The sequence below is a fragment of the Drosophila virilis genome, chromosome X (genome assembly GCF_030788295.1).
Source record: "Drosophila virilis strain 15010-1051.87 chromosome X, Dvir_AGI_RSII-ME, whole genome shotgun sequence".
NCBI lineage: Eukaryota > Metazoa > Arthropoda > Insecta > Diptera > Drosophilidae > Drosophila > Drosophila virilis.
This window is the reverse complement of record NC_091543.1, coordinates 10,007,958-10,035,230: the sequence shown is the minus strand read 5'-3', so window position 1 is coordinate 10,035,230 and position 27,273 is coordinate 10,007,958. Positions and strand designations below refer to the sequence as shown.

At 40.2% G+C, this 27,273-nt stretch overlaps 7 protein-coding genes across 12 annotated transcripts; 3 read left to right on the top strand and 4 right to left on the bottom strand.

The window, feature by feature from the left end:
• Positions 1 to 1,672: 1,672 nt before the first annotated feature.
• Klp10A (kinesin-like protein 10A) lies at positions 1,673 to 14,720 on the bottom strand. 4 transcript variants are annotated; one of them, XM_015170189.3, is made up of 5 exons: positions 14,451 to 14,720; positions 8,754 to 10,071; positions 6,027 to 6,273; positions 5,147 to 5,938; positions 1,673 to 2,543 (listed from the first exon to the last, which is right to left on the bottom strand). In XM_015170189.3, the coding sequence occupies exons 2-5, from the start codon at positions 9,881 to 9,883 to the stop codon at positions 2,226 to 2,228; spliced, it is 2,487 nt and encodes an 828-aa protein (XP_015025675.1). In that variant the 5' UTR covers positions 9,884 to 10,071; positions 14,451 to 14,720; the 3' UTR covers positions 1,673 to 2,225. The 4 variants fall into 4 exon arrangements, with proteins under 4 accessions (XP_015025675.1, XP_002057155.1, XP_032296574.1 ...); XM_002057119.4 differs by lacking the exon at positions 14,451 to 14,720 and adding an exon at positions 11,355 to 11,552; XM_032440683.2 differs by lacking the exon at positions 14,451 to 14,720 and adding an exon at positions 10,202 to 10,308.
• Positions 11,857 to 13,678, top strand: CDK2AP1 (CDK2-associated protein 1). Of its 2 annotated transcripts, none has more exons than XM_002057118.4 (2): positions 11,857 to 12,013; positions 12,093 to 13,678. In XM_002057118.4, exon 2 carries the CDS (start codon positions 12,100 to 12,102, stop codon positions 13,018 to 13,020), a length of 921 nt encoding a protein of 306 aa, XP_002057154.1. In that variant the 5' UTR covers positions 11,857 to 12,013; positions 12,093 to 12,099; the 3' UTR covers positions 13,021 to 13,678. The 2 variants fall into 2 exon arrangements, with proteins under 2 accessions (XP_002057154.1, XP_032296585.1); XM_032440694.2 differs by having other exon boundaries at positions 11,872 to 12,013; positions 12,096 to 13,678.
• Positions 14,721 to 14,856: 136 nt separating the features above from the next.
• ssp7 (short spindle 7) lies at positions 14,857 to 15,421 on the bottom strand. The gene is made up of 3 exons (XM_002057117.4): positions 15,260 to 15,421; positions 15,087 to 15,192; positions 14,857 to 15,023 (listed from the first exon to the last, which is right to left on the bottom strand). The coding sequence occupies exons 1-3, from the start codon at positions 15,324 to 15,326 to the stop codon at positions 14,915 to 14,917; spliced, it is 282 nt and encodes a 93-aa protein (XP_002057153.1). The 5' UTR covers positions 15,327 to 15,421; the 3' UTR covers positions 14,857 to 14,914.
• A 542-nt stretch (positions 15,422 to 15,963) lies between these two features.
• LOC6633271 (venom peptide HsVx1) lies at positions 15,964 to 16,819 on the bottom strand. Its single transcript, XM_002057116.4, has 3 exons — positions 16,658 to 16,819; positions 16,435 to 16,567; positions 15,964 to 16,351 (listed from the first exon to the last, which is right to left on the bottom strand). The coding sequence occupies exons 1-3, from the start codon at positions 16,770 to 16,772 to the stop codon at positions 16,249 to 16,251; spliced, it is 351 nt and encodes a 116-aa protein (XP_002057152.1). The 5' UTR covers positions 16,773 to 16,819; the 3' UTR covers positions 15,964 to 16,248.
• Positions 16,820 to 19,550: 2,731 nt separating this feature from the next.
• On the top strand, positions 19,551 to 20,819 carry LOC6633270 (uncharacterized). 2 transcript variants are annotated; one of them, XM_070210880.1, is made up of 3 exons: positions 19,551 to 19,771; positions 19,832 to 19,964; positions 20,073 to 20,241. In XM_070210880.1, the coding sequence occupies exons 1-3, from the start codon at positions 19,666 to 19,668 to the stop codon at positions 20,224 to 20,226; spliced, it is 393 nt and encodes a 130-aa protein (XP_070066981.1). In that variant the 5' UTR covers positions 19,551 to 19,665; the 3' UTR covers positions 20,227 to 20,241. The 2 variants fall into 2 exon arrangements, with proteins under 2 accessions (XP_070066981.1, XP_002057151.2); XM_002057115.4 differs by lacking the exon at positions 20,073 to 20,241 and adding an exon at positions 20,613 to 20,819 and having other exon boundaries at positions 19,586 to 19,771.
• Positions 20,820 to 22,456: 1,637 nt separating this feature from the next.
• On the top strand, positions 22,457 to 23,136 carry LOC6633269 (uncharacterized). The gene is made up of 3 exons (XM_002057114.4): positions 22,457 to 22,591; positions 22,659 to 22,821; positions 22,884 to 23,136. Exons 1-3 carry the CDS (start codon positions 22,498 to 22,500, stop codon positions 22,963 to 22,965), a joined length of 339 nt encoding a protein of 112 aa, XP_002057150.1. The 5' UTR covers positions 22,457 to 22,497; the 3' UTR covers positions 22,966 to 23,136.
• On the bottom strand, positions 23,127 to 27,181 carry Ran (RAN, member RAS oncogene family). The gene is made up of 3 exons (XM_002057113.4): positions 27,021 to 27,181; positions 24,830 to 25,379; positions 23,127 to 24,186 (listed from the first exon to the last, which is right to left on the bottom strand). Exons 2-3 carry the CDS (start codon positions 25,262 to 25,264, stop codon positions 23,971 to 23,973), a joined length of 651 nt encoding a protein of 216 aa, XP_002057149.1. The 5' UTR covers positions 25,265 to 25,379; positions 27,021 to 27,181; the 3' UTR covers positions 23,127 to 23,970.
• Positions 27,182 to 27,273: the final 92 nt, after the last annotated feature.

The following is a 27,273-nucleotide window of genomic DNA, read 5'->3' as shown; positions in this document are numbered from 1 at the left end:
GTGTGCACACTTATTGCACGCGATATATTTTAATTAACACTTGTTTAATTATAATGCATTAATTATGCACATTAGAAACGAAATGCTTGTGAGTCAACAAAAGCTGTTGTCATCGATAACGCAACCAACTATCGATGGCTATTTGAACACTTTGCAGCACTAGTACGCTGAGCGGGCTTATTCAAAACACTGTTAAAGTAATATTGCCACTTGGAATAATTACCAATTCCCGATGCCCGAGAACAAAATTTGTTTATACTCAGTTTTATTACAATATAAATTAATATTTATATTAAATAATACATTTATTAGATTCAGAGTCCTAACATTTTGTTTACTTTTTTTGTTTTGTCATTTTACTTTTGTTTATACTGCGTAATATCGAAGCACTCTGCCCAGCGGCAATAATTGTTTTTGTTTTAAACATTGTTTACTTTTGAATTAGCATTTGGGTCAAAAAAATAGGGTTAGTTATTTATTTAATATATGTATATATATATATAGTAAGTAGGCCTTGTCTAGCCCATTTTCTGTGGGTTATCTTTTAGTGCTCTCGGGAAATGCATTTAATAACAGAACTTTAAAACATTTGGGAATTTTGGTTAATTATCTTAAGAGAAGCACATGCATACGCATGTGTCAGTGTGTGTGTGTGTGTGTGTGTGTAGATATGCAAATGCAAGTGCATGCACACACACACACACACACACACACACACACACACACACACACGTGTGCATTAAGGCTAAGCTACAACATTTTCTTTTTCATTTTATTTTTATAATTTTCTTAAGAACAGGCTTTTTTTCCGGCTGTTTGTGTGTGTGTGTGTGTGTTTTTAGTGTCTTTTATGTCTTTGTTAGATAAGCATTAAATACAAAATAAATATTAGTATATAATTTAAACGCTAACAAGAAAATGCAAAAAAACATTTATCTCCAATCTCAACTGCACTTAAAATTGTTTTTCCTTCTTTTGAGGCTTGCTTAAAAAGAATTATATAGATACAAAACGAGAAAAGTTCGACTGGAAAATCTTCTTGAATCAACAACTAAACTAAGACAAACAAACAGAAAAAAAAAAATAGTATTATAATAATAATCAGTTAATCGAAAGTATTGTTTGAAAAAAAAAAAAAATAAATTGTTTAATTTTATGTTTATGTTTAATGAGTAGAAAATATTATATATAGCAATACGTAAATTGGTTTTGGTGCGGGTATTATTTTTAATAAATTAATACAAATTAAATACAGTTTTTGTGGCCCTTTTTTTTGTTGTTTTTAAATAAATACAGTGTGTAATTATTAAATAGTTGTAAATTGTAATCAGACAGCAAGAAATTGAATGGAATCTCATATTATGTTTAAAATATGTTTAGTATTATTATTATTATTATTATTATGTTTATATTATTATATGTATAAAAATAAATGTCTTTTTCTTTTGACACTAACAAAAAACGCATTCTTTTAGCTAAATCGCTGAATTTTGTTGTTGTTTTCTTTTTTTTTTTGTTTTTTTTTTAATGCCAATTTTATATTAACTGTGCATATATTTATATGTATGCAAATTGTTTTTTTTTTGTTGCTTTCAATTTCTATGCGCGTGTGTGTGTATGAGAAAGAGAGAGAAAGAGTAAGAGGAAGTGAGAGAGAGAGAGAGTGTTACAGGACGGACTGTCCTTGTTCGCTGCAGCGTTCAGTGTTGCGAAATGCGTGTAGTCTTTCATTTTCTTCTTCTTTTTTTTTTTAAAAATAATGGGAACAATGAAAAATTCGATATTACTGGGAACACTTTAAAAATTTCTTCGTTCCTCTGTTTTATTGTTGTGCAGTTGAAAAATGTCCCAAAATGAAAATGTAAAAATTTTCTAAAAAAAAAAAAATAAAATAAAAGCAGCAAACAATTTGTGAGAGCTTTGACAGTGTGTGGGTGGTGTATGAGTGTGTGTATTTGAGTGTGTTTGTGTGTGTGGGTGTGTGTTTGGTTTATCTAAAAATCAACTACATATGCCAGCCAGCGTATTTATGACAAAAGATTTTGGATAGATATATATATATATATGTGAATATTCAGTTGATAGGAAACGGAACAAGCTCAAGACAACAAAAAAAATAAAATAATGCAAAAATACCAAATAGCTGGCATAGTGGTTGGGGGTTGTTGTTGTTGTTGTTGCTGTTGTTGGGGGTTGTTGTTGTTGTTGTTGTTGCTGGGGTTGGTTTAACGCTTATTTGTGGGCTTAAAGTTGCAGGACAACATCTCCTCCTTGGCCAATTTGGTGCGATATTCGGCCATCATATCACGGCATTGTATGGCAATATCTAAGAGCGTTGAGAACATTGTCTCGCCGCGCTTACAATACGCATCCTGATCATAATCCACATAATTGGTTAAATCATATAGGGCCTTCGAATCGGCTAGGAAATTCTCCAGTGTTGCGTTCACGCTGCGATGAAATTCAACGACCATTTCCTCGGTCTGTTGCAGATCATCGATAGCCTGATGTTGTACAATTAGCTCGTCCGACATTTCGTGTTCCTGCAAGGATCGATATATAATCGATAAATAGTATATATATGCCTCTCTCTGTGTCTGTGTGTGTGTCTGTGTGTGTGTTGCGAGTGTGTGTGTGAATATGATTTAAATGAATGCCACGCTTTTTGGTCATTATCGAAACTTTTATTTGAAACATTCGCTGCATATATATACATATATATACATTTACATATATATATATATATATATATATATATATATGGTGGTATACATATAGATATATATACACACATAAACTAAATAATCGTTAGAATTTTGTTGCTCCACTTGTCAAATTGATAATTTTTCATGTTTAGCATTATAATTAAGATTTGGGTCATATTGGTTGTGTTGTTGTTGCTTGCGCTTGGTTCTCTCCAGAATTTTGAATGAATGCGCGCTTCCAAAAACCATTTAAAAAAAATATGTATATATATAGATATATATATATATATCTAGGGGGTGGCATATATATATACACATACATATATATATTTATATATATATATGGGGGAGTATATTAACGTCGTGCTGCTGCTGGACTGCCAGGATTGCAGACTTGAAGCTGAACTCTCGGTTTAGACTTGTTTCGTATCTAGCGATAGAAAGGGCAGTTAACGATTTCGATCACGTTTGCGTAATGTGTGTGTATATATATATATATATCTATCTCTCTCTATATATATATATGCATGTATGTACGTGGTGTGTGTGTGTGTGTGTGTGTGTGTGTGTGTGTGTGGGTGGGTGTCTGTGTTAAGCAATATGAACACAAGCAAAAGTGTCGAACGAGGGTATTTTAAGCAAAGACCCGCCAGCATAGGGTATTCTCTAACTCTAGCTCTGCTACAGGCCGAGATTCGCACGGACAGACAGGCTATGTGTCGCATAATACACAGGGTATTTACAAGCGGACTGACAATATTCAAATGTGTATAGCTAATAAACGATTCGAAAGGGAGACCTACACAAACGCACGCACGCACGCACGCACGCAAATACACCCACACCGTGGTGTGGGGTGAGGAGGAGGAGTAGGAGAAGGGATGGCGCTACGGCGATGGGCTCTTCACGGGCAACCGTCCGGCATATTCGCGCACTAATAGCTTGCTCTCCCAGGTCGGAAAATTGCACAGCGTGACCGTATCGTTGCGATGCATACGATATTTCCACACATTATCATCGGCATTGTCGTCGGCAAATTGAGGCGGCGGCGGCGGCGGCAACAGTTCATCCAGCGGCAGCCATTGCGGCAACAAGGGCCGTGTGGCAGCCACCAATGCGGTCATTTCGGCCTTCTGGCGCGCCTCCTCGATCCTGCTGCACTGCAGCTTGTGCTTGTAACGCTGGCCGGCGGTATGCAGGCGCTGAAAGTCGCGCGGCGAGACCTGATCCTGCAACGGCACAAAGAAACGCTTCTGCGTATTGTAGACTCTGCGCGGCTGGGTGAGCACCTGTACTGGGCCAATGATCAGCTCCAGATCCATGTCCGTTGGCTTCTTACGCGCCTGCTGCTGCCGCTTGCCCGCCTGCTGTTTGTCGTAGACCGCATAGCTGCGATTCTTGATCCGGCTCACCTTCGGCTTGCCTTCAGTGTTCGCCTTGGGAACGGCTGCAGCAGCTGCGGCCACCTTCGGCGGCTGCACCTGGGCATATCGGCGGCCATAGATCAGAGCCGTTTGCCTGGCCACGCCCGTATTGCCGCGCCGTGGCGGCATAGCTGCTCCTGCTGCTCCCGCTGCTGCTGTCGTTGTTGTTGTTGTTGTCGACGTTCGTGCCGCTGCGCTTCTGCGCTGCTGGGCGGCGGCAGCTGCTCTTGCTGCCTCGACAGCCAGACGCTGGCTCACCGCCTGCGCTGGCTTGATCGCACTCGTCTTGGCGGCACAGTGTCCGGTTAGGCTCGTCGTGCGCTGACCGCTGGCAATGCGCTTGTTGCTGCCCTTTTGGGCAACATTGCCCAAACCGCTGGCCATCTTGCTTCTGGCCGCGCGCTGCATTTCGTTGCTTAACGCTTTTGGTTTGTTTGCTTTTTATAAATGAATCTTTTATATACACACACACACTGAATAAAATAAACTTAACTCAACTGAACAGAAAATAACTGAAACGCTTGCTCAAATGCCCACTCGAAAATAACATCTACATTGTTTCTATTTGGAGTTTCCGTTTTGAAATATGCGTCAAGGGTAACTACGTTTGTTTGTTTGTTTTTGTTTTTGCTTTCTGTCAGCCCTTGCAGAGTGTAAAATAGAATAGTTTTGTTGCTGGCAGGAACTCTCTCTTAGATGGCGCCCGAGCAGAAACAAAGCGTACGATGAAACACCTTATTCCAAGCCAGAGCATGTACATCGAATGGAAAGCAATATAGGCTAGGCAGACGATTCCATGCCAGGGCAAGTAAAACTATATGGACTAGGCAGACAGACTATCCAGGACCAAGTAGTCCACATGCAACAAAATGTGCTATAGAATTTCCAATTTGGACAGGCGCAACAAACAACAACGGTTTGAGTAAAGACTGCAAGGGCTGTAGCACAATCGGTTAGCCGAAAGCTGTTTTAATGAATATCATTAAAGATTCAGAATATATTAGCTAATATACTTACGCTCAGCGAACTAAGCATGGCCAAGTCCATGTTGGCTGCATTGCCGTTCTTGCTATTGTTGTTGTTATTGTTATGGCCGCGCTGCAGCGACTGATGATGATGATGATGATGGTGATGATGGGCCGAATGATGTGGCAGGCCGACAACGCCGTGCTCTGTCAATTGTTGCTCCTCCTCCTCCTCGTCGTCCATGATCTCGATGGGCTCACCATCACCGTGTCCGATTTCGGCAATATCCTTGACAACCAGCTCCTTAACGCGATCCGCATAGCGCAGCGTATTTAACGTATGCTCGCAACTGCTCAAGCCGGGCGATATCATGGCAATCATGCATGTCTTGCTCTTCTCTCCAATGAACGAGTCGCGCAGCACTTGCGTCAATTTTGAGACACGAAATGGTAAATGTGACGACTGTTTGCCCAACGCACGAATGCACTCCTTGAGTGCGAGCAGAGATTTATTGATTTCAGCGCCCTCCATTCGGGTCTGACGATCCGCCGATGATGTGTCCACGCCACGCTCATTGCCCGCCAGGTCAATGAATGAGAATTTGCCGTGTATTTTGCTGCTGCCCATCGGACGCAAAACAATTTGGAATACGGCATGTGAACGCGACGAATTTGAATTGGCCGACGTTTGGCCAGATGTACGCGCCGCATTGCCGTGTTGTATAAGCTTTAGTACCTCCTCAACGCTATCGACCACCTTTTCGGTTAGCCCAACGATCTGTACCTGTTGCTTTCCGTCCTCCAAAACGCGCAGCTTTTGCTTGTCAGCCAGCAAATCAAAGACCTGTGCGCGAAACCAAAACGAAAACAGTTTGTATATGCTTGTTCTTTTTTTTTTTCTCTCTCTCTCTCTCTCTCTCTCTCTCACTCACCTTGCCGCTGTATATTTCAAAGAAACTAGCCGAAACGACCAAATTCAGCGAGCGATAACGGGGTCCATTGAGCGTGACAAAGACATCCTTGGCGGCCATGGCGTATATACCATTTTTGCAATCCTGCACCTTGCCATTGAATTCACCTCCCATCGTGTGTGTTTTACCCGATCCTGTTTGTCCATATGCAAAGCACGTTGCCATTCCCCCCTCAAAAATAGTTTTTACCAGCGGCTTTGCTGTGTATCTGTGTGTATGGCAAAATGTCACAAAAATTAACAAACAAATTTCGATAATTGTTCAATGTTTAATAAACCCTATTTAATGAGCTTCTTGCGAAAGCTTTCAGCGAAAGCTGCATTGATAATAGGCAGCTTTCCGAAGCTTTTTGAACTGAATGCAATTTGCCACACTTTCAAAAGCTTTATGAAACTTTCGAAAGCACATTTAAGCAAAATGCTTGCTAAAATAGTCAATAAATTTTATGGGACAGCTCCGTCCTCATCAATGCGTCTAAAGCGTTTTCATAATCTTGTAGAGGATATTATTACAATTTTGTCATGAAATGTAACTAACTGAAGCAGACATCTCCGAACCTATAAGGAATATATATTTTAAATCTACAATAACGTCTCTCCCCTGCTCTCCGTCTTTGTAAAATAAAGCTGTTAAAATTTAGGTCTAACAGCGTAACTTTTACCGACAGTTGCTTATTAATGTTAATATTCCAATAGTTATTTGATTATTGAAAAATATGTCATAAAAAAGATAATCTTATTAAATAAAAGGCAAGTCTCTCATTCTCCTCTCTCATCTATCTCATCAAGGTCCCTCGCTTCGGTATTCTCACATATCTGAAAAACTCTTACGAAAAGATAGGCAAGAGTAAAAAATCCTCTCCTATATACGAACTAAATATATTTTATTTATGGAAAAATCAACATTTGCTGCTAATCAATATCAATATCAATATCATATATAGCGTATATAAGGCTATTCATACAAATATATTTTTGTGCGGTTTGTGGCTATTATTGAGAAATAAATATTCGCACACACTCACACACAGACTTTGCTTATCAAATCGGATGATTAAATTTCACCGTTATTTAGGTACGTGACGCAGCAGTTGCTAATGCCATTGACTCATGCGCAAAAGCCGGAAGGAAGCGGCATTAGAAATGTGGGCCACAAAAAGGGGGAGGGCACGCAGCAAGGCGCAAACGCGAACGAGAACAGGCAGAAGCGCGTTGAATCCGAGAGGGAGCGAGAGAGAGGGAGAAATGGGAAGAGAGAAAGAACAAACAGATTCATTCACTTTTGAGTCAAATGCTGCGACGGTTACTTTTTGAAATGTGAAAATTTAAACTAATAAGAGAGCAACGACTGCGCCATACTCTGTTCACAGCAAGAAGTTTTTTTTGATAGCCGATTAGCAGAAGTTATAGAAATGGGCGTGGTCGCAATGCTGATCGATCGAGAGCTTTTAATAAATGCTGTAAGCTGATGTCAAACAAAAGGCAACGGCCAATATATACCCTTTAATTCCTGTACGTAGTATGCATGTATATATATATATATATATATATAGTATATGTATATATTGAAGTTTTGCTTTACATCAAAGCTGAGACGCGGACCAAGTTCATTGAGGCGAACGCAAACGAAACGAAACGAAACGAACGAGCAGACAAACGGACAAACGGACGGACAAACAGATGGAACAACTTTCTGCGTTTAGTCATACGGCAACAACAACAAGTCGACGAAGTAGAAGAAGAAGAAGAAGAACGGAACAACTTGGCTATTTCGGGAGCGAACGTTTTGAGTTTGCGCGCCTCTAAGCATGTGTGTGTGTGTGTTCGCTTGCACGCCTGTGCATGTGTGTGTGTGTGTTCGCTTGCACGCCTGTGCATGTGTGTGTGTGTGTGTGTGTGTGTGTGAGTCAGTTGCTATTGAGCTGAACTTGTGCGCATTTCGTGTGTCGCCAACGCAACAAAAACACAAGAAGAAGAAGAAGAATAGGAGGAACAACAACAACAACAACAAGGCGCGCGCACAGCTGTTCAAATCGATCGCTGGCTGCCAGACAAGGACAGCATCAGAGAATGAAGCCAGAGATCGCACATGTCGCAAATTAATATTCAACGCTTGGCCAGAAATCTGTTCTCAGATCGGCGCTCTATATAGCATATAGTGCTGCTCCATATGGGTTGATTACAAAATGAATTCTCTCGTAATTGAAAAACGAGTTAAATTTAAGTTGAAAATATGCCTGCAAAGAAGTGTGTTCCAATGAAATCTTGCTTTGGTTTAATAGTTCCTGATTGAGCTTAATATGCGATACGATCCGGGGGGAGGGGGGGTGTGGTACTTGGACAAGATCAGCCGGGTTTCTGTGTACGACTTATACATATGCACATTTACCACCCTGTGCAATGGTAAAAAAGAAAGTTGGGCCAATAGCAAAGATTCTTTCAACAGATTCTCCAGTTTTCGAATAGTTGCATATAAAAAATACCAAAAAAAAAAAAAACCGTATTAAAAAGATACTTCACAACACTAGAAATCTAGTTGGTACTTCGCATAAGGTAAGCGAAGCCCCAGGATCCTAGCTGCACCTCACATACAGACAGATGGGCGCGGGCGACTATATCGGGATTCTGTTATATATGTCCAGCATATATATAGATATGTGTGTATATATGTAGATGGGCAGATACTCACTTGTATACCATGGCATTGTCGCATGTATCGTTGAATGCATAGTCGAAGCGAAATTTGTGATTTTCAAGGAATTTGGTTAGATCGACCTTGTTGCGCGGTTCGTGGACCATGAGCATATCCTTGCGCGGCACAGATATGACATCGATCTCCTTGCGATTCAATTCCTTGCGACTAAGCGGACGCTTGCGCACACACACGGTTATCCGATGATCATCGACCACTTGCCCATCGAGCAGCGGCACAAATTCGAGGGTATTCTGATATTCGCGTATCATTTGCGCTGTCTCCCAATTTGGATTGCCTGGATCCTGGTTCATCAATGCGACCTTCTCCTCCTTGATTTCAGCCTGACGCGCACGGCGCTTCTCGCGATTCTCCTTGAGACGTTCCACCTCCTTCAGGGCATGCGAACGACGTGCTCCGGCAGCATTTGCAGCTGTTGTTGTTGTTGTTGAATTATTTGAATTGTTTGTTGCGGCTGCCGCTGCTGCTGCTGCTGCTGCAGCTGCTCCTGTTGCTGTCGAATTGGCAGCGCCACGTTCGTTGTTAATGTTGTTGCTGTTGCTGGGCACCGCCGAGGCGATGCGCGACTGTGCATTGCTGTTGACCTGGCCATGTGCATACCGGGGCCGCATCATGCCGCTGGCTGTGGCGCCAACGCCAGTTGACTGGATGCTGCTGCTATTCGCGGTTGTCATATTGCCAACGCTCTGGCTGTTGCCCAACTGTGGCGGCAAATCGCGACTGTTCGTCTCGCTGATCTTGTTCAGCTGTGTGCCGGTCATGGTCATTCGTGCGGTTGAGCTACCACCACCGCCGCCGCTGCTGCTGCCAGCGCCACCGCCAATGGCAGACTGTGTGGGATTGCGCGATAAATTGATGGGCGCCGTTGCCTGTTTCTTCGGTTCGGGTGCTGTGTGCTGCATTTCGTTGGCATCGGACATTGCCAGCTCCGGATTGAGCGAGAGTATGGCCTCCAGTTCGACCTCCTTGCCTTTGGTCTCGCCGCGCTCATACCATTCAACGGTGATGCAGCGTGCCGATGGATTCAATTTGGATACAACAGCGCCATGGATGCGTCCATCGGTGCGTTTGATTTTAACGCTCTGTCCAATGTTTATTATATCCATTATTGTATTCAATACTTGCCCAGGCTATGCACAAGTCCTTGCTTGGTTTAAGATGGTGTGCGCGATGATGTTGTTGTTGTTCCTCTTCTTCTTGTTCTTATTATTGATGCTGGTGAACCAGTTCCAGTTCCAGTACCAGACCCAGATCCTGATCCCGTATTATGCCGTTTGGTATGTATGCCTGGTGTCTATATATATATATATATATTTATATATTTATTTAGCTATATAATATTTATGTATGTGTGATTTATATATATAAACTTATATGCATTTATATATACATATATACGTATTGCCATGCCATAATCTAGTTACCGCTTTCGTTCACAAACTAGATCATACGAAATATAATAAAAATGAATTAATATAAATTTCCTATTTTTTTCTTTTCCCCCGTCGTCTGTCTACGCTCGTACAATAAGTCTGTAAATGAGGCAAATCGTCAAGTTGGCTGGCTGTAGTTCGACTGACAGTGCAGTCAGCGCTTACTCACATCAAACAATTTTGCTGCCTGCTTCTTTTTTGTTTTTGGTATCCAACAACAATAACAACAATAAACGAAAAATCAAATAACAACGTTCGAAATGCTAGAGCGAGATGGCGATACATTAAAATGGCTGCGTTCACCAACTGCTGTTTACCGCCTGCTGCTGCTGCTGCTGCTACGGAATGACGACGACTGCTTTGGTTTTGGCTTCTTCTATGTCGAGGTCGCAAAAAAAAAAAAAAAAAACGGCGTCGTTCAGCGCGCCTCTGTGTGTGCGTGTGTGTGTGTTTTCACACAAAATTCAAATGCTCAACTGTCACTTTCCTATCGATAACAACAACAACAACAAAAAATCAAACATATGTACATATGTTGTTGAGCGACGCGCCGCTAGGCTTTGACCAATTGTGATTTGTGCGCCGTTTTGTATTTTTGCATGCATTTTAAGCGGCATTGTGCAACACTGTTCGCGTATGCGGCACATAGCGACAGTGACACAAGCTCACACGCATCACATACATATGCATGTAACATGCACAGGCACACACACATGCATATGCATGTGCATATATGCATACATATATGGCGCGTGTAAAAGTACCAAAAACACTCAAAACAGCCGCTAATCAATGCCAGCAGCTTTACGTTGTTAATTATACACACACATGCTAGTGCATACGTATGCCACAGCAGTAACAGCAGCACCTTTACGTCATGCAGTAGCTGACGGCTGCGGCTCCCACATATAAAACACTCGCACTCACACTCACACACATGCAAACGCAGCCAAAGATATTGGCTTTGCAGGCAAGGCAGGCCTTCAGGGCTTATATGCACATGCACACATGCACACATACACACAGCAGACGCATTTCTTTCATACGCGGAAATGTAATTGGAAATTTGCAAACTTCTATGGTGCTGAAGCCGCGGCGGCAGCGTCTAACGTTGCAGGCAACACAACGTGTAATTTACGCTCACCTCGACACACTCGCTTATTTGAACACACGCGCTGTTTCTTCTTCAAACTATTTAATAGCACAATCCATAAAATTACTAAAAGGATTTTTTTATATTTTTGGAATTAATCACAACTAGATATCACAAGAGTGTGTTCGAAATAAATTTATAAAGTGACCAGATGTCAACAACAGATTTTTAGTTCAGAGTTTGCTTCGCCATTGTTTTTTTTTTTTTTTCTTCTTAGTGCCAGCCAGTCATCATGTGTATTTTACAGCACTGGTGCGTCGACAGACACTGTTGTCCGTTAGAATTAAATATATATAAAATTTGTGCAGCTCAAAAGTTGTAATTATTTGTAAGAAATTTATTCACGCACTCTAAGCATTAATTTAAATAATAAACTAGATTTTTTCCGATGCAAGTCAATGCAATCAACTTAAAGAGCAACAGCTGCTTATAATCGCCATCTAGTATGTTTTGGTATTTTTAGTTTAGTGACAAGTGCATTCACGAGTAAATATCGATACACCGATATTACAAAACACTAACCCTGTGTACGTGTTTGTTTGTGGTGGTTGCAATACATTTGTTTGTGCGTAGAAAGTGTAAATTATTACAACGAAAAACGCAAAAATTCTGCACGATATAAAACACTTGCAGCTTGCCAACTGAATACGGTGAGTACCTGCCGCACTTCGGTAAATGTCATTCAAAAACCCAATAGATTCATATACACTGACATTTCAAAATTTACAGCAGCAGAATGGACATCATGGACATACAGGCTGTCGAATCGAAGTTAAGTGACGTCACAGTGACACCAATACCACGCTCGCAAGTACAAAACTTTTACAACTATCAGCAGCAGCGCGAACAGCGCGAACAACAGCCCCAAATCCAAATATCTGCTATACATCATTCACGCAGCGGCGCCAGCGGCGGCGCCAGCAGCGCTGGCAGCAACAATAACATGACCGCCACAGATTATGCGACCAGCAGCAGCAGCGGCGGCGGCGGCGGCGTCGGCAGCGGCAGCAAACGTGATCGCAACAATGCACAAAGCAGCGCCGCAGCGACAGCAGCAGCAGCAGCAGCTGCCGTTGCCGCACTGCAATATTCGCCACAATTTCTGCAGGCACAGCTGGCGCTGTTGCAAAAACAATCGAACACAACTGCCACACCGTCAGCCTCATCGGCCGCAGCAGCGGCCGCAGCAGCACTATCGCTGGCCAACATTGCAGCCGCCAGCAATGGACGCAACCTCTCGAACTCGGCCAACAGCGGCAACAGCAACATCAATAGCAATAGCAATAGCAACAGCAATGCCAATGCCGTCAGCAGCAGCAGCAGCACAATTAATCTGGGCTTGAATCTCACACAATCACAGCTGAAATATCCGCCGCCATCGACCTCGCCGGTGGTTGTTACCACACAGACATCGGCGAATATAACAACGCCGCTGACCTCCACTGCCAATCTGCCGACAGCGGGCAGCATGGTCGGTGGCAATGGGCTGAGCAAATATGCCCAGCTGCTGGCGGTTATTGAGGAAATGGGCCGTGATATAAGACCCACATATACGGGCTCGCGCAGCTCCACGGAACGCTTGAAGCGCGGCATTGTCCATGCACGGATACTGGTGCGCGAGTGCCTCATGGAAACGGAGCGTGCGGCGCGTCAATGAGAGGAGGAGGAGTGCGGCAGCGTGCCGCCACCGGATTAAGTTTTGCACCAGAAAATACACTAAACTACATAAACACAAGCACTTCACATTGGGCATGGTGAAAAATAATCTAGCATTTAAGTGTGACCAGACTAGTGGCAATGAAAGCCAATTATTCAAAGCAATTTCGTAACGGTATATTTTTTACACCCCCCCTCCCCCCTCCCCCTCCAACAAACAACACAATTTCAAGAACTAGGCAAAAACTTTTATAAATTGATAATTCTTGAGATCTGTTCCTACATACTATATGCCACATTTTCCATGCAATCGAATACTGTCTGCCTGTCTAAACATATATATATATATACTATATATATATGCTTGTACATTGATCTGATTTGAATAGATCACTGGATGTCTGGGCCTATAGCTACACAGTATTCTGAAGGCATGAGAAAATGTGCATAAAACTCGTATATATATGTATATCATTGGCGTACACAGATGCTATAGCTTTCACTATGCCTGTAACGAGTAACGAGTAGAAAGTAACGAGTGTTGAGCTAAATTAGTTACATAAGGCACTCGTTAGAATTAACAAAATGTGCTTTCATTTATTATTTAAGCACCTTATTTTAATATATCATATTTCATTATTAAACAATAGCAAATTGTATGAGCTTCTGTTTCTATTTATTTTCTGTTGATTGATTATTTTGATATTTCTTTTTATTGTTTTCCCAATACTCTACAAAACTGGCAAATCGTTGCCGCCGGACCATAGTTAAAAAATGTTTAGACTAGCTCAGGTTATACAAGTTATATATAATATGCATATATATTATATATAATGCATACGAGTATGTATACAAATATGAAGCGAGCCAGAGACAGCTTCAGATTTTATAGAAGTAAACAATATATATATATATATATATATATACAAACATATATGTGTATGTATATACATAAGTGCTTATGGATAAGTCTAGGCTAAGTTGCACCTGCGTATTTTTTGTGTGTGTTCCAAACGTTGATGTTGTACAGCTTTAAGTAGGACACGGCTTCCAAACACTCACTGTGCATGCTATATACACTCTATATGTCAGGGCAAATTGAGCAGTTATTTTAGATAACTATACAATACATATATACAGACCTATATATGTATATATATATATATATATATATATGTATATATATATATATATATATATATGTATATGCATTTGTTATAAACGAGGTTAGTTAAGCCAAATAATTAAGCGACCTTCCTTTTAATCTAACTTCCTACAGATATATATACATATATATATATATATATCTATATACATATATATGCGAGCATATGGCTAAGTTCAAGCGTGTATACCGAACCGAAATTGGAATAAAGACATATTTTGGTTTTTATAAAGCAATTAACAAAACAATTGAGTATTTGCATTTACCTTTTAATGAGCACTCGCAAAACACATTTCTTCACAAATACTTTTGAGCTGTTATTTTCGTTTTTCTCTGTTTTATTTTTGTTGTTGTTTTTTTTTGTTTTTAATAGTTTTCGTAAAAAAAAAGAAAAAATTTATATGCAAATTCTTTGTTTTAAAATCGAAATTTTTGTTTTAGGTTTACAGCACGGTTAAAAATTTTAAATGAATGCTTTCAACATTTTTTAAATACAACTGACAGCTAAATCGATGCCCGTTACAAATTCAAACAAAAAAAAAAAAAAAATCCCAAAAAAAAATACTACACAAAGCAAAATGTATTCTAAACATGCTGCCACACTGTGCGTATTTTTAAGACCAAACAAAACATATCTGGCAGCACTGTGCACAAAGCCAACAGCAAGGATCATGCATATATATATATGTATATATATATTTTTTTTATGAATTTCAAGTCGACAGTTGATCTATAGCTTGAGATTATTGTCACAATCGTAATATGGACAGCATTTGGGGAAGGGTTCATTGACATTCTCGACCAGTTTGCACGGCTTCAGTGTGGCCACATGGGGGCAGCTAATAACGGTAATTATTATTATCATCATAACAATGATATTATCTGTTTTAAATATCACTTACGTCTTGCCCTTTATGGAGCCGTTAGGCTGGCAGGTGTGCTCAATGCAACGATCCGGTGGCTTATACGTCTGACCCACCTTCAAGCTCTGGCCGCCCACCTCACAATCTAATCAATCGATATATATATATATATATATACGTACAGTTAAGTCGAGCTAGAGCCCCTGACTTACCGCTCAGAACCAACAGCATATGGGCGCCCAGCACCAGTATACAAAGCACAAATGTTACCGGCTGCATTATAATCCGAACAGATTGTTTTAGCGTAGATCTTGCAAAGCGAAATTCTGAAACTGAACTGATGTGCTCGGCCTTAAGGTTCGTCTAATTATATTGGCTTTTGGTATTTTTCCATTGATTCGTTAGTTCAAGCTGACCTTTTCACACAGGCTAACTGATATTTTCCCCGGGGGTCGCCCACTATCTCCGGGTGTATCAGCGCGATTGTGACTCGAATTGGACCTGAAACCGAAACCGAAACCGAAACTGTAACGAATCGCTTTTATACGGTTAGCACCTGTTGATGCCATTTTATATTTCAGTCCAAATACCTAAATTCCCGATATTCATATTCAATTTGATTTAATTTTAATTCCATTTTGTGTATACGTTACGTTAATATACATTATCAGAATGTACAATCATTTTTTTTTCTTCTAATCAAACAATTTTTTAAAAACAATCACTTTTTTTTCGTTGAGCTAAGAATTATAAACCCTGAACTAACTTAGCTGATAATTCGACTTTTTTTCCATCGGAACTTAAGATCAGAGAATATATATTTCGACAATGGAATCTACATAGTACTAAAATTTACGTGTTTCTTTTATTATTATTAAAATCAAATACTTTTATCCTCAGTTTATTTTTTTTTTAGGGAATATCCTCCTGACATTTTCATAGAAATCGTTTTAGAAAAAAAATACCATTTTTTCTTAGTATATTTTCAGTATATATCCTTCTCACTTTTATTTTTAGTCTAGAATCGAGTTTTAAGGAAGAATTGTATTTCATCCTCTAATATTTTCCAGTTAATTATTTATCCTCCGGTTAAATATGCAAATCGTTATTGTAAGTGCCAGGAAAACTGAAAATATATATATATATATATATATATATAGCGTGGCCCGTGTCTGGATGCTCTTGTCAAAAGTTGGGGGAATCAAGCGCCGGAACAAATACGCGTGGGACAGCAATCCGGATACGGTTTTGTATAGTCGTTGGGCGTAAAATGACATCCATCGGCCAGTTGCATGCGATCGCAGCTAGTGTTAGACATAACGTTCGTCAGATATATCTATATATATATATATGGATGGGGTTTTGTTGTTGTTGGCATAACACTCACTGCTTGATCATGAGCACATAGTCCTCACGGCAATACACCTGGGCACAAAAATCGAGACGATCCAACGGAAAGACGGTGCCATTGCGCGGCACGGCCAGCTCCAGTTCCGCATAGTAGCAATGCTCCGCTAGGGCTGTGCTTCGATACAGACGTGATTTGGTTCTAGATTATCTATATATACATATATATATATGTGTGTGTGTGTGTGTGTGTGTGTGCTTACTGGGATGCTGCGTATTGCCGCGATACTGAGTGCTAAAGCCGTGCAATGGAGCTGCCAGCAGCAACAGGAGCAATCCGTTCAGAGACCAACAAATTGCCAGCTTCCGTTTGTGCATCGCGAGTTTTTTTCGTTCTACGTTTGAGCTGCTCGAGTGCTGGGAATTCGGCTTTTTATATGGCAACGGATGTGACACTGAGAACTAAGCTATCAGCTCTTCAAATTTCATTTGTCTCTTGTTCTCCGATTTTTTGTCTGTTCCGCGATCGCACATACATATATATATATATATATATATGTATGTAGAGTAGACTCTCAGCGCGGCACGTTCGTTAATCTGCCGCGTTTGTTTAGCTACTTTTTTTTGCGTTTTTGAACTATCAAAGTTCAAGCTGGAGCTGTAGTTCCAAGCTTTGTTCCGTCTGTGAACTGAATCTAGTTCCGTACCGAAACATATTTGAAAAAATTATTTGATTCTCTCTTATTTTTTTTTTTTATAAATGAATATATTGTTTATTTGCTGTCAAAGTGAACGCCATGAACCAAGGCGCGAGCCAATATCACAAATTAACATTTACACTGGTTCCAGCCGTAAACCGAACCAGTTTCAATGAGCCATTATAGCCAATAGTACGTTTAAATATATATTGGCAACATTTCTTCCTGTTCGCATTTGCTTTTATAATAATTATAATATCTATACCAAATTTTATCATCTTTATTATAATTGACAATTCGAATTTCTCTACTCAATAATATTATTTGTATATATTTGATATAGCTATCTATTCGATTTGTAGGGTATAGAACTTTCGCTCAGTTCGGGCTTGGTTCAATAATTTTTGTTAATCAATTTAACAAATAAATATTATGTACATACTCACGCTGTCGTAATATATATAATATATTCGATTTTGTATACTGTTCAGGTGATAAATAGCTATTAATCATACAATACTTCTAAGCACTCTTTTTTTTTATCTCACGACCTGTTATTACGAGCTGCTTTCCCATTGTTTTTGTATTTCTTTTGAAGGCTAAGCAATTTCTTGCCTTATATACATATAATTTCGCTATAAGCTCTATAAGAGAGAGCAAGAGAGAGAGAGAGAGAGAGAGAGAGAGAGAGAGAGAGAGAGAGAGTGAGAGTGAGAGAGAGAGAGAGAGAGAGAGAGAGAGGGAGAGAAGCCATTTAGACAAGCTGAAAAAGTACGTAAAATTGATCTTAAATAATCAATTTAGAAAATTGTTGACTGTCTAGGGGACTGATTGACTAACTGACTCAGTGATTGACTGACTGACTAACTGACTCACTGATTGACTGACTAATTCTCTGATTGACTAAATGACTGACTGATATACTGACAGTTACTGACTCACTGATTGACTGACTGATTGACTGACTGACTCACTGATTGACTTAATGACTGACTGGCTGATTGACTGACCGACTAATTAACTGAATGACTGATTATCCGACTGATTGTCTGACTGATTGATTGAATGACTGACTGAGTTACTGACTGATTGACCGACTGAATGACTGGCTAAATGACTGCCTGAATGAGTGATTAGCTGACTGAGTCACTGATTGACTGAATGACTGACTGATTAACTGGCTGACTGAGTTACTGATTGACCGACTAAATGACTGGCTGAATGACTGATTGAATGTCTGACTGACTCACCGATTGACTGACTCACTGATTAACTGAATGACTGATTGAATGACTGACTGACTCACTGATTGACTGACTGATTGACCGACTGAATGACTGACTGATTGATTGACTAGCTGATTGACAAGTAATATCTAACATTTAAAGCAGAAAACTTGCCACGGACAAGGTCGGGTAGCCCCAGTTTGTTTAACTTTAACTATTTTTGATTTTGGATTATTTCTTAAGCCGTAGCAAAGTCTCTTAAATACATTCGACTCTCTATTGTCGCGAGAGTATTATTTAAGCATTTCCTCTTAAATGCATGTCAAGTTTTTGATGCGAACTCAAGCCACAAGGCCAAATGCAGTCGAGATCGTAATGCGCATTTGTGCCCTAAGTCCCGATCAAATTGACTTGCCCGAAAACTGATTAAATTTATTAAATATACTTATAAAAAATAAATATATATGTACAAAAAGCTGATAAGATTTTGCGACCTTGCCAGACTTTTGTTAACTGGGTCAGCGACAGTGTTGCCACTTTAGCTTTTTTAAAGCCAAACTCAGCAAACACAGCGGTGGGCGTGGCAAATGCCAGTTTGGCCATTTCTAGCCTTATTATAATGCGGTTTAGCTTTAAAAGCAGAGTTTTTTTTTTATGGTTAGAGCAACATTTTAGCCTTTTCTTTAGGTATATAATTTCCATAAACTTGAATGGATATATATACGCGACAGTGTGCCCTTTTTCAGCATCATAAATTTAGCTTGAAGAAGAAAACTAGCTAGAAAATCGCCAAACAGATGAATCGAAAGGCCTGACAAACGCCATAAACAGGGTATCTGCCGGTCGATTATGTCTATAAAATGCATCAACTCGTATTAGACTTGAATGGATATGGGTTTTTGTGGGCTGTGGGCGTGCGGCAACATCAATTTAGCTTGGCGAGAAAACTAGCTAGAAAATCGTCAAGCAAATCAATCGAAACGCCTTGCAGACACCATCTAGAGGGTATCTGCTAGTCGAGCGGCGGGCGTAACGTTAATAGCTAGCATCTGTGATGACTTTTGCATTGTTTACGCGCCGACGCCCCCGCGCAAATGGACTCTCGCTTTCAGGGCTGGCAACTTGTCGGGCTTAATTAATGCAAACTAGATCTGAAAAGCTGAAACTGTGGCACATTTATGTGCGAGCTTTATTATTAATTTGATATAAAGGCAACAACAATTAATTGTAATTGACTCAGTCGCACGTTTGTCGTTCGTCGTGTAATCGCAAAACTTAATATTCCCCCGGCGCATTTCAGCCTTTTTTTTTTTTGTTTTTTTGTTGCCTTTTTTTTTTTTTTTGGCAATGAGAATGGACATTCGCATGGCAGTCGGAGTCCGCGTCATGCTGTTGCTGCTCTGCGCCGGCGCCGCCGCCGACCTGGGCTATCGGGCCAATGCCGTGCATCCAGGTGAGAGTGCGACAAGCTTGTCCGCGACATTCTAATATCCTCAACTGTCTTTCTGTCCAGACTATCCGGGTCAGTGCTACCTTGAGGAACTGAAGCAACCGATACCCAAATATCAATCGTACAAGCCCATCAATCGCGCGGGCCACTGCAACTCCTTCTATTGCCGGCCGGACTTTGTTCTCGAGATTGGCTAGTAAGTCGGCGCTTGTATTCTATTTAAATATCTTCCCTTCGCATCATATAAACAGATAATCCTTCACACTACTATATATATATATATCATCTGCTCAAAATCATCAAGCTTTGAACCCAGAAAAAGCACGCGTCTGACCAACAAAAGAGAAGTCGCTGGCTCAAAGTCAACGGAAATTTGCGCTTCTACTATTCTATGTAGTTGGTATGCTAAGTTTCTCTATGGATATATTTATATCCTGAAGATGGTTAAAGGTGCGTGACGGGGCTCTCCGACTCCGGATATATATATATAAATATATTTGTATTCTAGATCAGCATCAATAGCCTAGTCCATCCGTCCGAGTTTGATTTTGAACGCAGCTCCTTCTTGTGCCCGCACAGCGCGAGTTTTGCAATCGATAATCGATAATCGATAACTTGCCCCGCTTCGCAATCGATATCGAGATCATGTTTAAGGCACAAAGTTTAGAATCGCCGTATTTGACACGTACATACATGTATACAGATTATTTCTGGTACTCTATATATTTGGGGTCAAGTCGAAGATGGATTATAGTCTATATACAAATAGATATAGCCAGGTTGAATCTAAATTCGATTGCCTTGATTCATAAACTGTTCTTTGTTTTTGTTTTTTTTTTTGCAGCTGCGGTCGACACAATCTGATGCCCACGAAGAACTGTAAAATTGGCTCCGATATGCGTCTGATTTTTCCACATTGTTGTCCCAAGCTGATCTGTGAAGAGCCGGAGTCCAATGATATTTAGTTCTATATACACATATTGTCAGAAATATCGTATTATTCCTTTTATACAAAATATTTTAAATAAATCTTACACTGCTTTGAGCTGAATTTCTGAATGTTTCGAAAACAGCTGTCGCTTTTTATTGTACCTGAACATATAAAAAGCAACTGCCAGACAATAGCTATTATTTCTGAATTTCTGGTTACTTCAGCTGAAAAGCTGCTATTTTTAACGTATTTTCAAAGCTAACCTCAAAATATTATACCATACAGTATATAATATAATATTTATACCGAAAAGTAGAGACTAGTATTATTTTTTGGTATTTTCTTTGACGATTCGAATTTTAAAAACGAACCTCAAAATATTATTCCATACAGTATATATGCGAAATATACTTAACATATACTGAACTGAAACTGAATTCATGATATGCTGAATATTTATACCGAAAAGAAGAGACTAGTATTATTTTTTGGTATTTTTTAAAGAATTATTCAAGAAAGGAAGCGTAAGGTCATGCCCACGGAGAGCAAATCGAACAATATCCGATATTTGCCAAAGTCTTACAGCTTAAGTGTTGCAAATCGAAATAAAGACCACGCCCATCGACCGGGTGATAGGTATATTGAATAAAACTACTTAGAAATACGCTTAATTATGGTCCAAATTTGCAGCACCTGATATTCATATAAACATATTTATCAGACTGAAGCGATTTCTCTGAAATTTCGAGCACTTACCCAGCATTACGAATTTTCCTTTGGTCATAGACCTAACTATCTGTAACTCATCTGTGACAAGAGCGAGGTCTATCAAATTTTGCCAGTTTACTCAGATAATCAATTGGTTCTTATAAATAACAACAAACGTTTGTTTTTGTTTGCTTGTTTTTCTTTTAAGAAAAAACTTTCGATGCAATTAACTCAATCAGAGCCTGTTGGCGTCAGGGGTACAAGCCGTAGAGTCGGGGATGGAGGTGGTGAGGGGGGGCTGCTGCTAAATAGTGAACAATTAAACAATTCAAATGCGAATTGTGTTGGAAATTCAAAACGAAAAACAAAAAGATAAATCAGCAACTTACGAATGCGCTACGTTCGGGTCTTAGAAAACGGAAATGAACATTCAAAAATATGTATAAATATATAAGGGAAAAATATAAGGGAAATTCGAGAATATATGAATCGATCTATTTCTGGAAAAACTGTTCAGACATATCGAAGATATAAGGAGATATTTGAGAATAGATGAACCGATCTCAGGATCGAAAAACTGGTCAGACATATCGAAGATATAGGGGGATATTCGAGAATAGATGAACCGATCTCAGGATCGAAAAACTGGTCAGACATATCCAAGATATAAGGGGATATTCGAAAATAAATGAACTGATCTATTGCTGGAAACTCTTCTTATACTCCTAGACGGGTGTTATATTATATATATATTATCTATTATATCATATAGACCTATAAAAAAAACCCTTTTGAATTAGACATTTTTATGCTAAAATCCCGCGAGATAATTTCATATTTCATGTTAAATCTTTAGTTTTGCTAAGATTTCAAAAAAAAAAAAAAATCTAGCAGCTCGCGTAGCGCACATCTCAAAGTCAAGCTAAACAGTCTGAAATAAACAAATTAGTTTTTTGTTGTTGTCGTCGTTGTTTTTGCAAATTAGAATTGTAAATTCGCGTAACTGTAGGTACAACATAGTTTGGGGGGGTATAAATAGCTAACTGGTTGAGCCAAAGGGGCTTCAGTCGATCCAAACAATTCCACAAAGATGCGCAACAACTCAACCTGGCTGGGCGCAACAATTGGGCTGCTGCTGCTGCTGCTGATGATGATGCTGATGATGCTGGACAGCTATGAGGCAGGTGAGTTGCTGACGTTGTTTGGCCCCAAGGAAGCTGCAGCAAGTAGTTAGTTGCCTCATTTAAACAGTCAGCGAGCCCGTGTGCACGTACCGCAATGCCGAGGACGAGACAGTTTTTCTCAAGTATTTGCCGCTGTTGAAGAAGGGTCAGGATTATGTGGACTTTGGCAAGGAGGGTAAATGCCTGAAGCGCGCCATTTGCACGGACACATTCAAGACCATTGTCGAGGAGTGAGTATCAGTGCCATCTATCTATTTCTGGCTATCTGACGTCAACGATCAATTCAAAACAGATGCGCCGACCAAAAGGTCACCTGTCTCAACAAGCAGCGCTACACGGGCGTCTTTCCCGCCTGCTGTGTCAAATGCGCCTAGATGAGTATGAAGGATGAGGTTGAGGATGCGGCTACGCATCTCTTTTGCTCTCCTTCACTCACCCAACCTCTGGCTGGAGCATATACAATAATAACAATCTAAATATATATATATATACGTTGAGCTTAAACAGAATATGACTAAAAATAATAATGACAATATTTCTTGGTATACCGTTTTAGTTCTTTCTGGTTTCGTTTTTATTTGTCTTAGCTATTTATTTATCCATTTAATCGCAATAATTGTTTGTTTTTATTTGTTGTTGCTGCTGTTGTTGTTGTTGTTGTGGTTTCAATGTAGCCTTACGAGTTTCTCAATATTTCACAATTACTCAAAGCCATATCTGTTCAGCAGTTGTGTGTCTTGGGCTGCCGTTGACCAACTCTTCTTAAATCTCTTAATTAATTCTGCATGTTAATATAGTTGCTGCTGCTTCAAATGTTTCCCAACTTTTTTTTTTTTTGTTTTTTTCTTTTCTTCGTTTATGTTTATATAGGCTTTTGTTTCTGTTAAAACATAATTCTGCTGCGTGCCACCAAAATTTTGTCATGCCACACCAGACAGCAGAGTTGAAAAACAAAAAAAAAAAAAAAAAAAAAAAAATATATATATATATATATTAAACGAAAAATCGTAATTACACAATATGATAATAATTTGGGGCCAGAGTTAAGCTCTCTCTCTCTCTCTCTCGCTCGCTCACTCGCTCGCTCACTCGCTCGCTCGCTCGCTCTGTCTCTCTGTGTGTGCGCGTGTGAGTGTATGTGTGTGTAGGGGGAAGGGCTTGTGACTGTGTGACTGTGTGGGTGTGTGAATGTATGGGTGTATGAGTGCTGCTTATGGTTATCCCGGCGCTGCAGTTCTGGATGTTGTTGTTTTATCGCTTAGCTTGCTGTTGTTGCTGCTGCTGTAGCTGTTGCTGTTGCTATTGTTAACCCTGTTGTCTGCTATTTTGTTTGCTTTTCTTCATTCATTTATTGTTTATATTCAGTATAGAGCTATAGCTTATAGATCCTCATCCTCGTCGGGCAAGGCGGTCGCCTGCGCCTCCTGCAAGTCGCGCTCAATTTGCAGCTGCCAGTCTTTATCCATTTTGACCTCCGGTGGCAGCAGTGCCGGCATTGCCACGAACTCCAGATTTGGATCGCCGACCAGTTTGCGGGCCAGCCAAAGGAATGGTTTCTCAAAGTTGTAATTCGATTTTGCCGAGATGTCGTAGTACTGCATTAAAGAGATATGAAATTGATCGAGATTAGCAAAAATTGTACAAGGTAACGGAATGTTTACATTCAAAACCAACTTCTCCCCATCGTGTTCTCGTGCATCAAAGCATCAACAATCGATATCTTTTAATTGCGTCTTTTTATCGATACTCCAAAGACAGGCACTCATTCAACTAATACGATATATTTGCGAGACTTTTTTTCGGTCTGTTGAAAAAACTATCAGAGAATTGCACTTGCGATCAAGTTAATATCTCGGTAACTGGGCAATTACACAGATTTAAAGATAAACAAAGCAAAATTCTATTATTTCTGTCTGACGTAGCTAGGGAACTAGAAGACTTTCGTTTTATTTACGAGAAGTTTTAAAATAATAAACTGTAAAACTGTAAATCAAATCATTCGCGAATATTTTCATTCACTTGGTCAAAGTGGATTAAGAGTGAGCGAGAGAGAGAATACTAGAAACTGTATATTTTGTATGTGACCCACTGTCAATCACAGTTTTGTTTTGAGCTATCGCTGTCTCGCTCACATCTGTCATCCATCTCTGTTACATTCGTTTTGCGACATGTCTGTGCATGTTGTTGATATGCTTGTGCATTTTATGGTATACGCTTTTTAAACTTTTTAACACTCACCTGCAAGTTTTTCTTTCGGTGAAACACAATACTTTTGGCCTTGACCTTACGATCCTTGATATCAACTTTATTGCCGCAAAGGACAATGGGTATATTCTCGCAGACGCGCACCAAATCCCTATGCCAGTTGGGCACATTCTTGTAGGTGACACGCGATGTTACATCAAACATAATGACAGCACATTGTCCCTGTATATAATAGCCATCGCGCAAACCGCCAAATTTCTCCTGTCCGGCTGTGTCCCACACATTGAAACGGATGGCGCCTCGATTGGTGTGAAAGATCAATGGATGCACCTCAACGCCCAGTGTGGCAACATATTTCTTTTCAAATTCGCCGGTCATGTGACGTTTGACGAAAGTTGTTTTGCCGGTGCCACCGTCGCCGACCAGCACGCACTTGAATGTTGGCATATCCTGTACTTCCTGAGCCATGTTGCCTGTCTGCTGTTTTGTTCTTGTTGTGCTTCCTTCAATTTATGTGTGCTCTACAACACTGTACAAAATTTCAATTCGCACACGGTCCCACTGGAGTTGCTGCTGCTGGTTTCTGTAGGAGATGCGTTTGAATTAATATCGTTGCAGTTTTTGTGTTTTTAGGGCACGAGGTTTGATGTTAGACGTGCGGCGTGCGCAATGCGAATGCGGCTGCCGCAAGCGGCGCACCAGAAACGAAAGGTAGAGGTCAAAGCAGAACGGCCAATGCCAAAGGCCGCAGTAAAGCGCGCCAAAGGACAACAACAGCTGTTCTCAGTTGCGGGGCCTCGTTTTAAGAGCGAACAGAGAGCGAGACAGAAGCGAATGCAAGAGAGCGGGCCACAGGGCAATAAAACTGCAGCTGCCGTCGCTGTGTGTGTGTGTGTGTGTGTGTGTGTATGTGCGTGCGTGTGCGCGCGCGCGTATGAATGTGTGTGTGTGTGAGTACAGGCAGGTAGCATGCGACCATGCCGTGAGAGAAGGCTGACATACAATTGTTGTTCTTGTCGGCTTTATGTAAGCGCAATAGTAGAATGATACTCTCAGTTTTTGTTTTTGTCACAATTGCAACCCTAAAATTGCAGCATTGCAAAATGCCTTAAACTGCTTAATTATAATGAATACGTCCTAAAATGTATACTACTTTAAGTAAGCTTTAAATAGAAGACATAAACAATATGAAGATTTCCATATTGTATATAACAACATTTTGACTTGGGCTATTGGGAAATTAAACTAAAATATATAAGTGAATTGTGTGTCATTCCAGTATAAATTGCAGATATTGTCGAAATGCGTTGCTTAGCTGACGCACACACACGCACACAAGCAAACGGTGGAGGCAACAGCCCAGCGAGTGCGAGCGAGCTAGCGAAATGTATAGCGAATGGCTGCAACTGTAGCAGACGCAACTAAAGCGCGCCAAAAAAATGTAAACCAAGCAAACAAAGAGCATGCCAACTGCAATGCAATGTTAATTCACATGAAGTAACGCAATGCAAATCCAATTCGCATTTGTCTTATTAATAAACACAATCAACTAACAAATGCTAACGTATATTCTCACACACCAATGCACACAAGCATGGGCTATTGCCGACTTATACACACGCACACGCACAGCCACACACACATACACACATACAAACATACACATACCTAAACGCCAATACACGCGCCAGTCTGAAACATGACGCAAATTTTTTTTTCCAACTTATTCAGGTTTAACCTCACAAATTTGTGCGAATGGCCGTCGTTTGTGTGCAGTTCTTTTTTGGCATTTCAAAAAGGCAAATTATACGAAATGGTAATTTTATGTTTAAATTTAATACATGCGTGCAGGGCTGCAAATATTTACGCTGGCATATCCCTCACAATTCTGAATCCATGCCAACACACGCGGCGGCAGCAGTACCACGTCGTGCGACGCCGGCCTTAAGTGGCCTTCTAGCAGAGGCTGGAGGAACAACAATAGCTTCAGCTATGTAGTTGGCAACATTCGCAACATATATACATATATTTACATATGCGTATATCTTAAATTGAATTGAATTGTGCACACTTGAACACCGTCAGCAGACAGACCCTAGACCACCCACCGATAAACGTATTGCGAGACGCCGTCATTATTGTCGCATTTGAGACGTTTGCAAATTTCACATCTATTCGCAGGCAAGCTAACAGCGTGTGTGGTGTGTATTTTGGCTTTACTTACATGCTGGCTTTCTTTTTGTTTCAACAATTAGCAAGAGCACACAGACTAAATGTTTCTTTCAACAGCACGGACACAGAAATGACAAAGGTATTGCTGCTCTTATCGAGTATTACTTCGCATCAACCTTACTTTTTTTCTCGTGATCCTGTTTGCAACTAACAAATATATCGATATTACTTTTGTGCCGATAATTTCAAGTTGATGTTTTAAGGCGACAGTGTAACCAAGGGTTACTTTTTAGTTTGGATAACTG

What these genes read in the sequence shown, in the direction of transcription:
- Klp10A (XM_015170189.3), bottom strand. Translation starts at nt 9,883, where the DNA reads ATGGATATAATAAACATTGGACAGAGCGTTAAAATCAAACGCACCGAT. An exon ending in TTGAAATATACAGCGGCAAG is followed by an intron (nt 5,939 to 6,026) that starts GTGAGTGAGAGA and finishes TTTCGCGCACAG; the next exon opens with GTCTTTGATTTGCTGGCTGA. An exon ending in CCATGCTTAGTTCGCTGAGC is followed by an intron (nt 2,544 to 5,146) that starts GTAAGTATATTA and finishes CGATCCTTGCAG; the next exon opens with GAACACGAAATGTCGGACGA.
- CDK2AP1 (XM_002057118.4), top strand. Translation starts at nt 12,100, where the DNA reads ATGGACATCATGGACATACAGGCTGTCGAATCGAAGTTAAGTGACGTC.
- ssp7 (XM_002057117.4), bottom strand. Translation starts at nt 15,326, where the DNA reads ATGCAGCCGGTAACATTTGTGCTTTGTATACTGGTGCTGGGCGCCCAT. An exon ending in TATGCTGTTGGTTCTGAGCG is followed by an intron (nt 15,193 to 15,259) that starts GTAAGTCAGGGG and finishes TCGATTGATTAG; the next exon opens with ATTGTGAGGTGGGCGGCCAG. An exon ending in GGCTCCATAAAGGGCAAGAC is followed by an intron (nt 15,024 to 15,086) that starts GTAAGTGATATT and finishes TACCGTTATTAG; the next exon opens with CTGCCCCCATGTGGCCACAC.
- LOC6633271 (XM_002057116.4), bottom strand. Translation starts at nt 16,772, where the DNA reads ATGCACAAACGGAAGCTGGCAATTTGTTGGTCTCTGAACGGATTGCTC. An exon ending in CGGCAATACGCAGCATCCCA is followed by an intron (nt 16,568 to 16,657) that starts GTAAGCACACAC and finishes ATCGAAGCACAG; the next exon opens with CCCTAGCGGAGCATTGCTAC. An exon ending in TATGTGCTCATGATCAAGCA is followed by an intron (nt 16,352 to 16,434) that starts GTGAGTGTTATG and finishes GTCTAACACTAG; the next exon opens with CTGCGATCGCATGCAACTGG.
- LOC6633270 (XM_070210880.1), top strand. Translation starts at nt 19,666, where the DNA reads ATGAGAATGGACATTCGCATGGCAGTCGGAGTCCGCGTCATGCTGTTG. An exon ending in GGCCAATGCCGTGCATCCAG is followed by an intron (nt 19,772 to 19,831) that starts GTGAGAGTGCGA and finishes CTTTCTGTCCAG; the next exon opens with ACTATCCGGGTCAGTGCTAC. An exon ending in TTTGTTCTCGAGATTGGCTA is followed by an intron (nt 19,965 to 20,072) that starts GTAAGTCGGCGC and finishes AAAATCATCAAG; the next exon opens with CTTTGAACCCAGAAAAAGCA.
- LOC6633269 (XM_002057114.4), top strand. Translation starts at nt 22,498, where the DNA reads ATGCGCAACAACTCAACCTGGCTGGGCGCAACAATTGGGCTGCTGCTG. An exon ending in GCTGGACAGCTATGAGGCAG is followed by an intron (nt 22,592 to 22,658) that starts GTGAGTTGCTGA and finishes TCATTTAAACAG; the next exon opens with TCAGCGAGCCCGTGTGCACG. An exon ending in TTCAAGACCATTGTCGAGGA is followed by an intron (nt 22,822 to 22,883) that starts GTGAGTATCAGT and finishes AATTCAAAACAG; the next exon opens with ATGCGCCGACCAAAAGGTCA.
- Ran (XM_002057113.4), bottom strand. Translation starts at nt 25,264, where the DNA reads ATGGCTCAGGAAGTACAGGATATGCCAACATTCAAGTGCGTGCTGGTC. An exon ending in ACCGAAAGAAAAACTTGCAG is followed by an intron (nt 24,187 to 24,829) that starts GTGAGTGTTAAA and finishes TCTTTAATGCAG; the next exon opens with TACTACGACATCTCGGCAAA.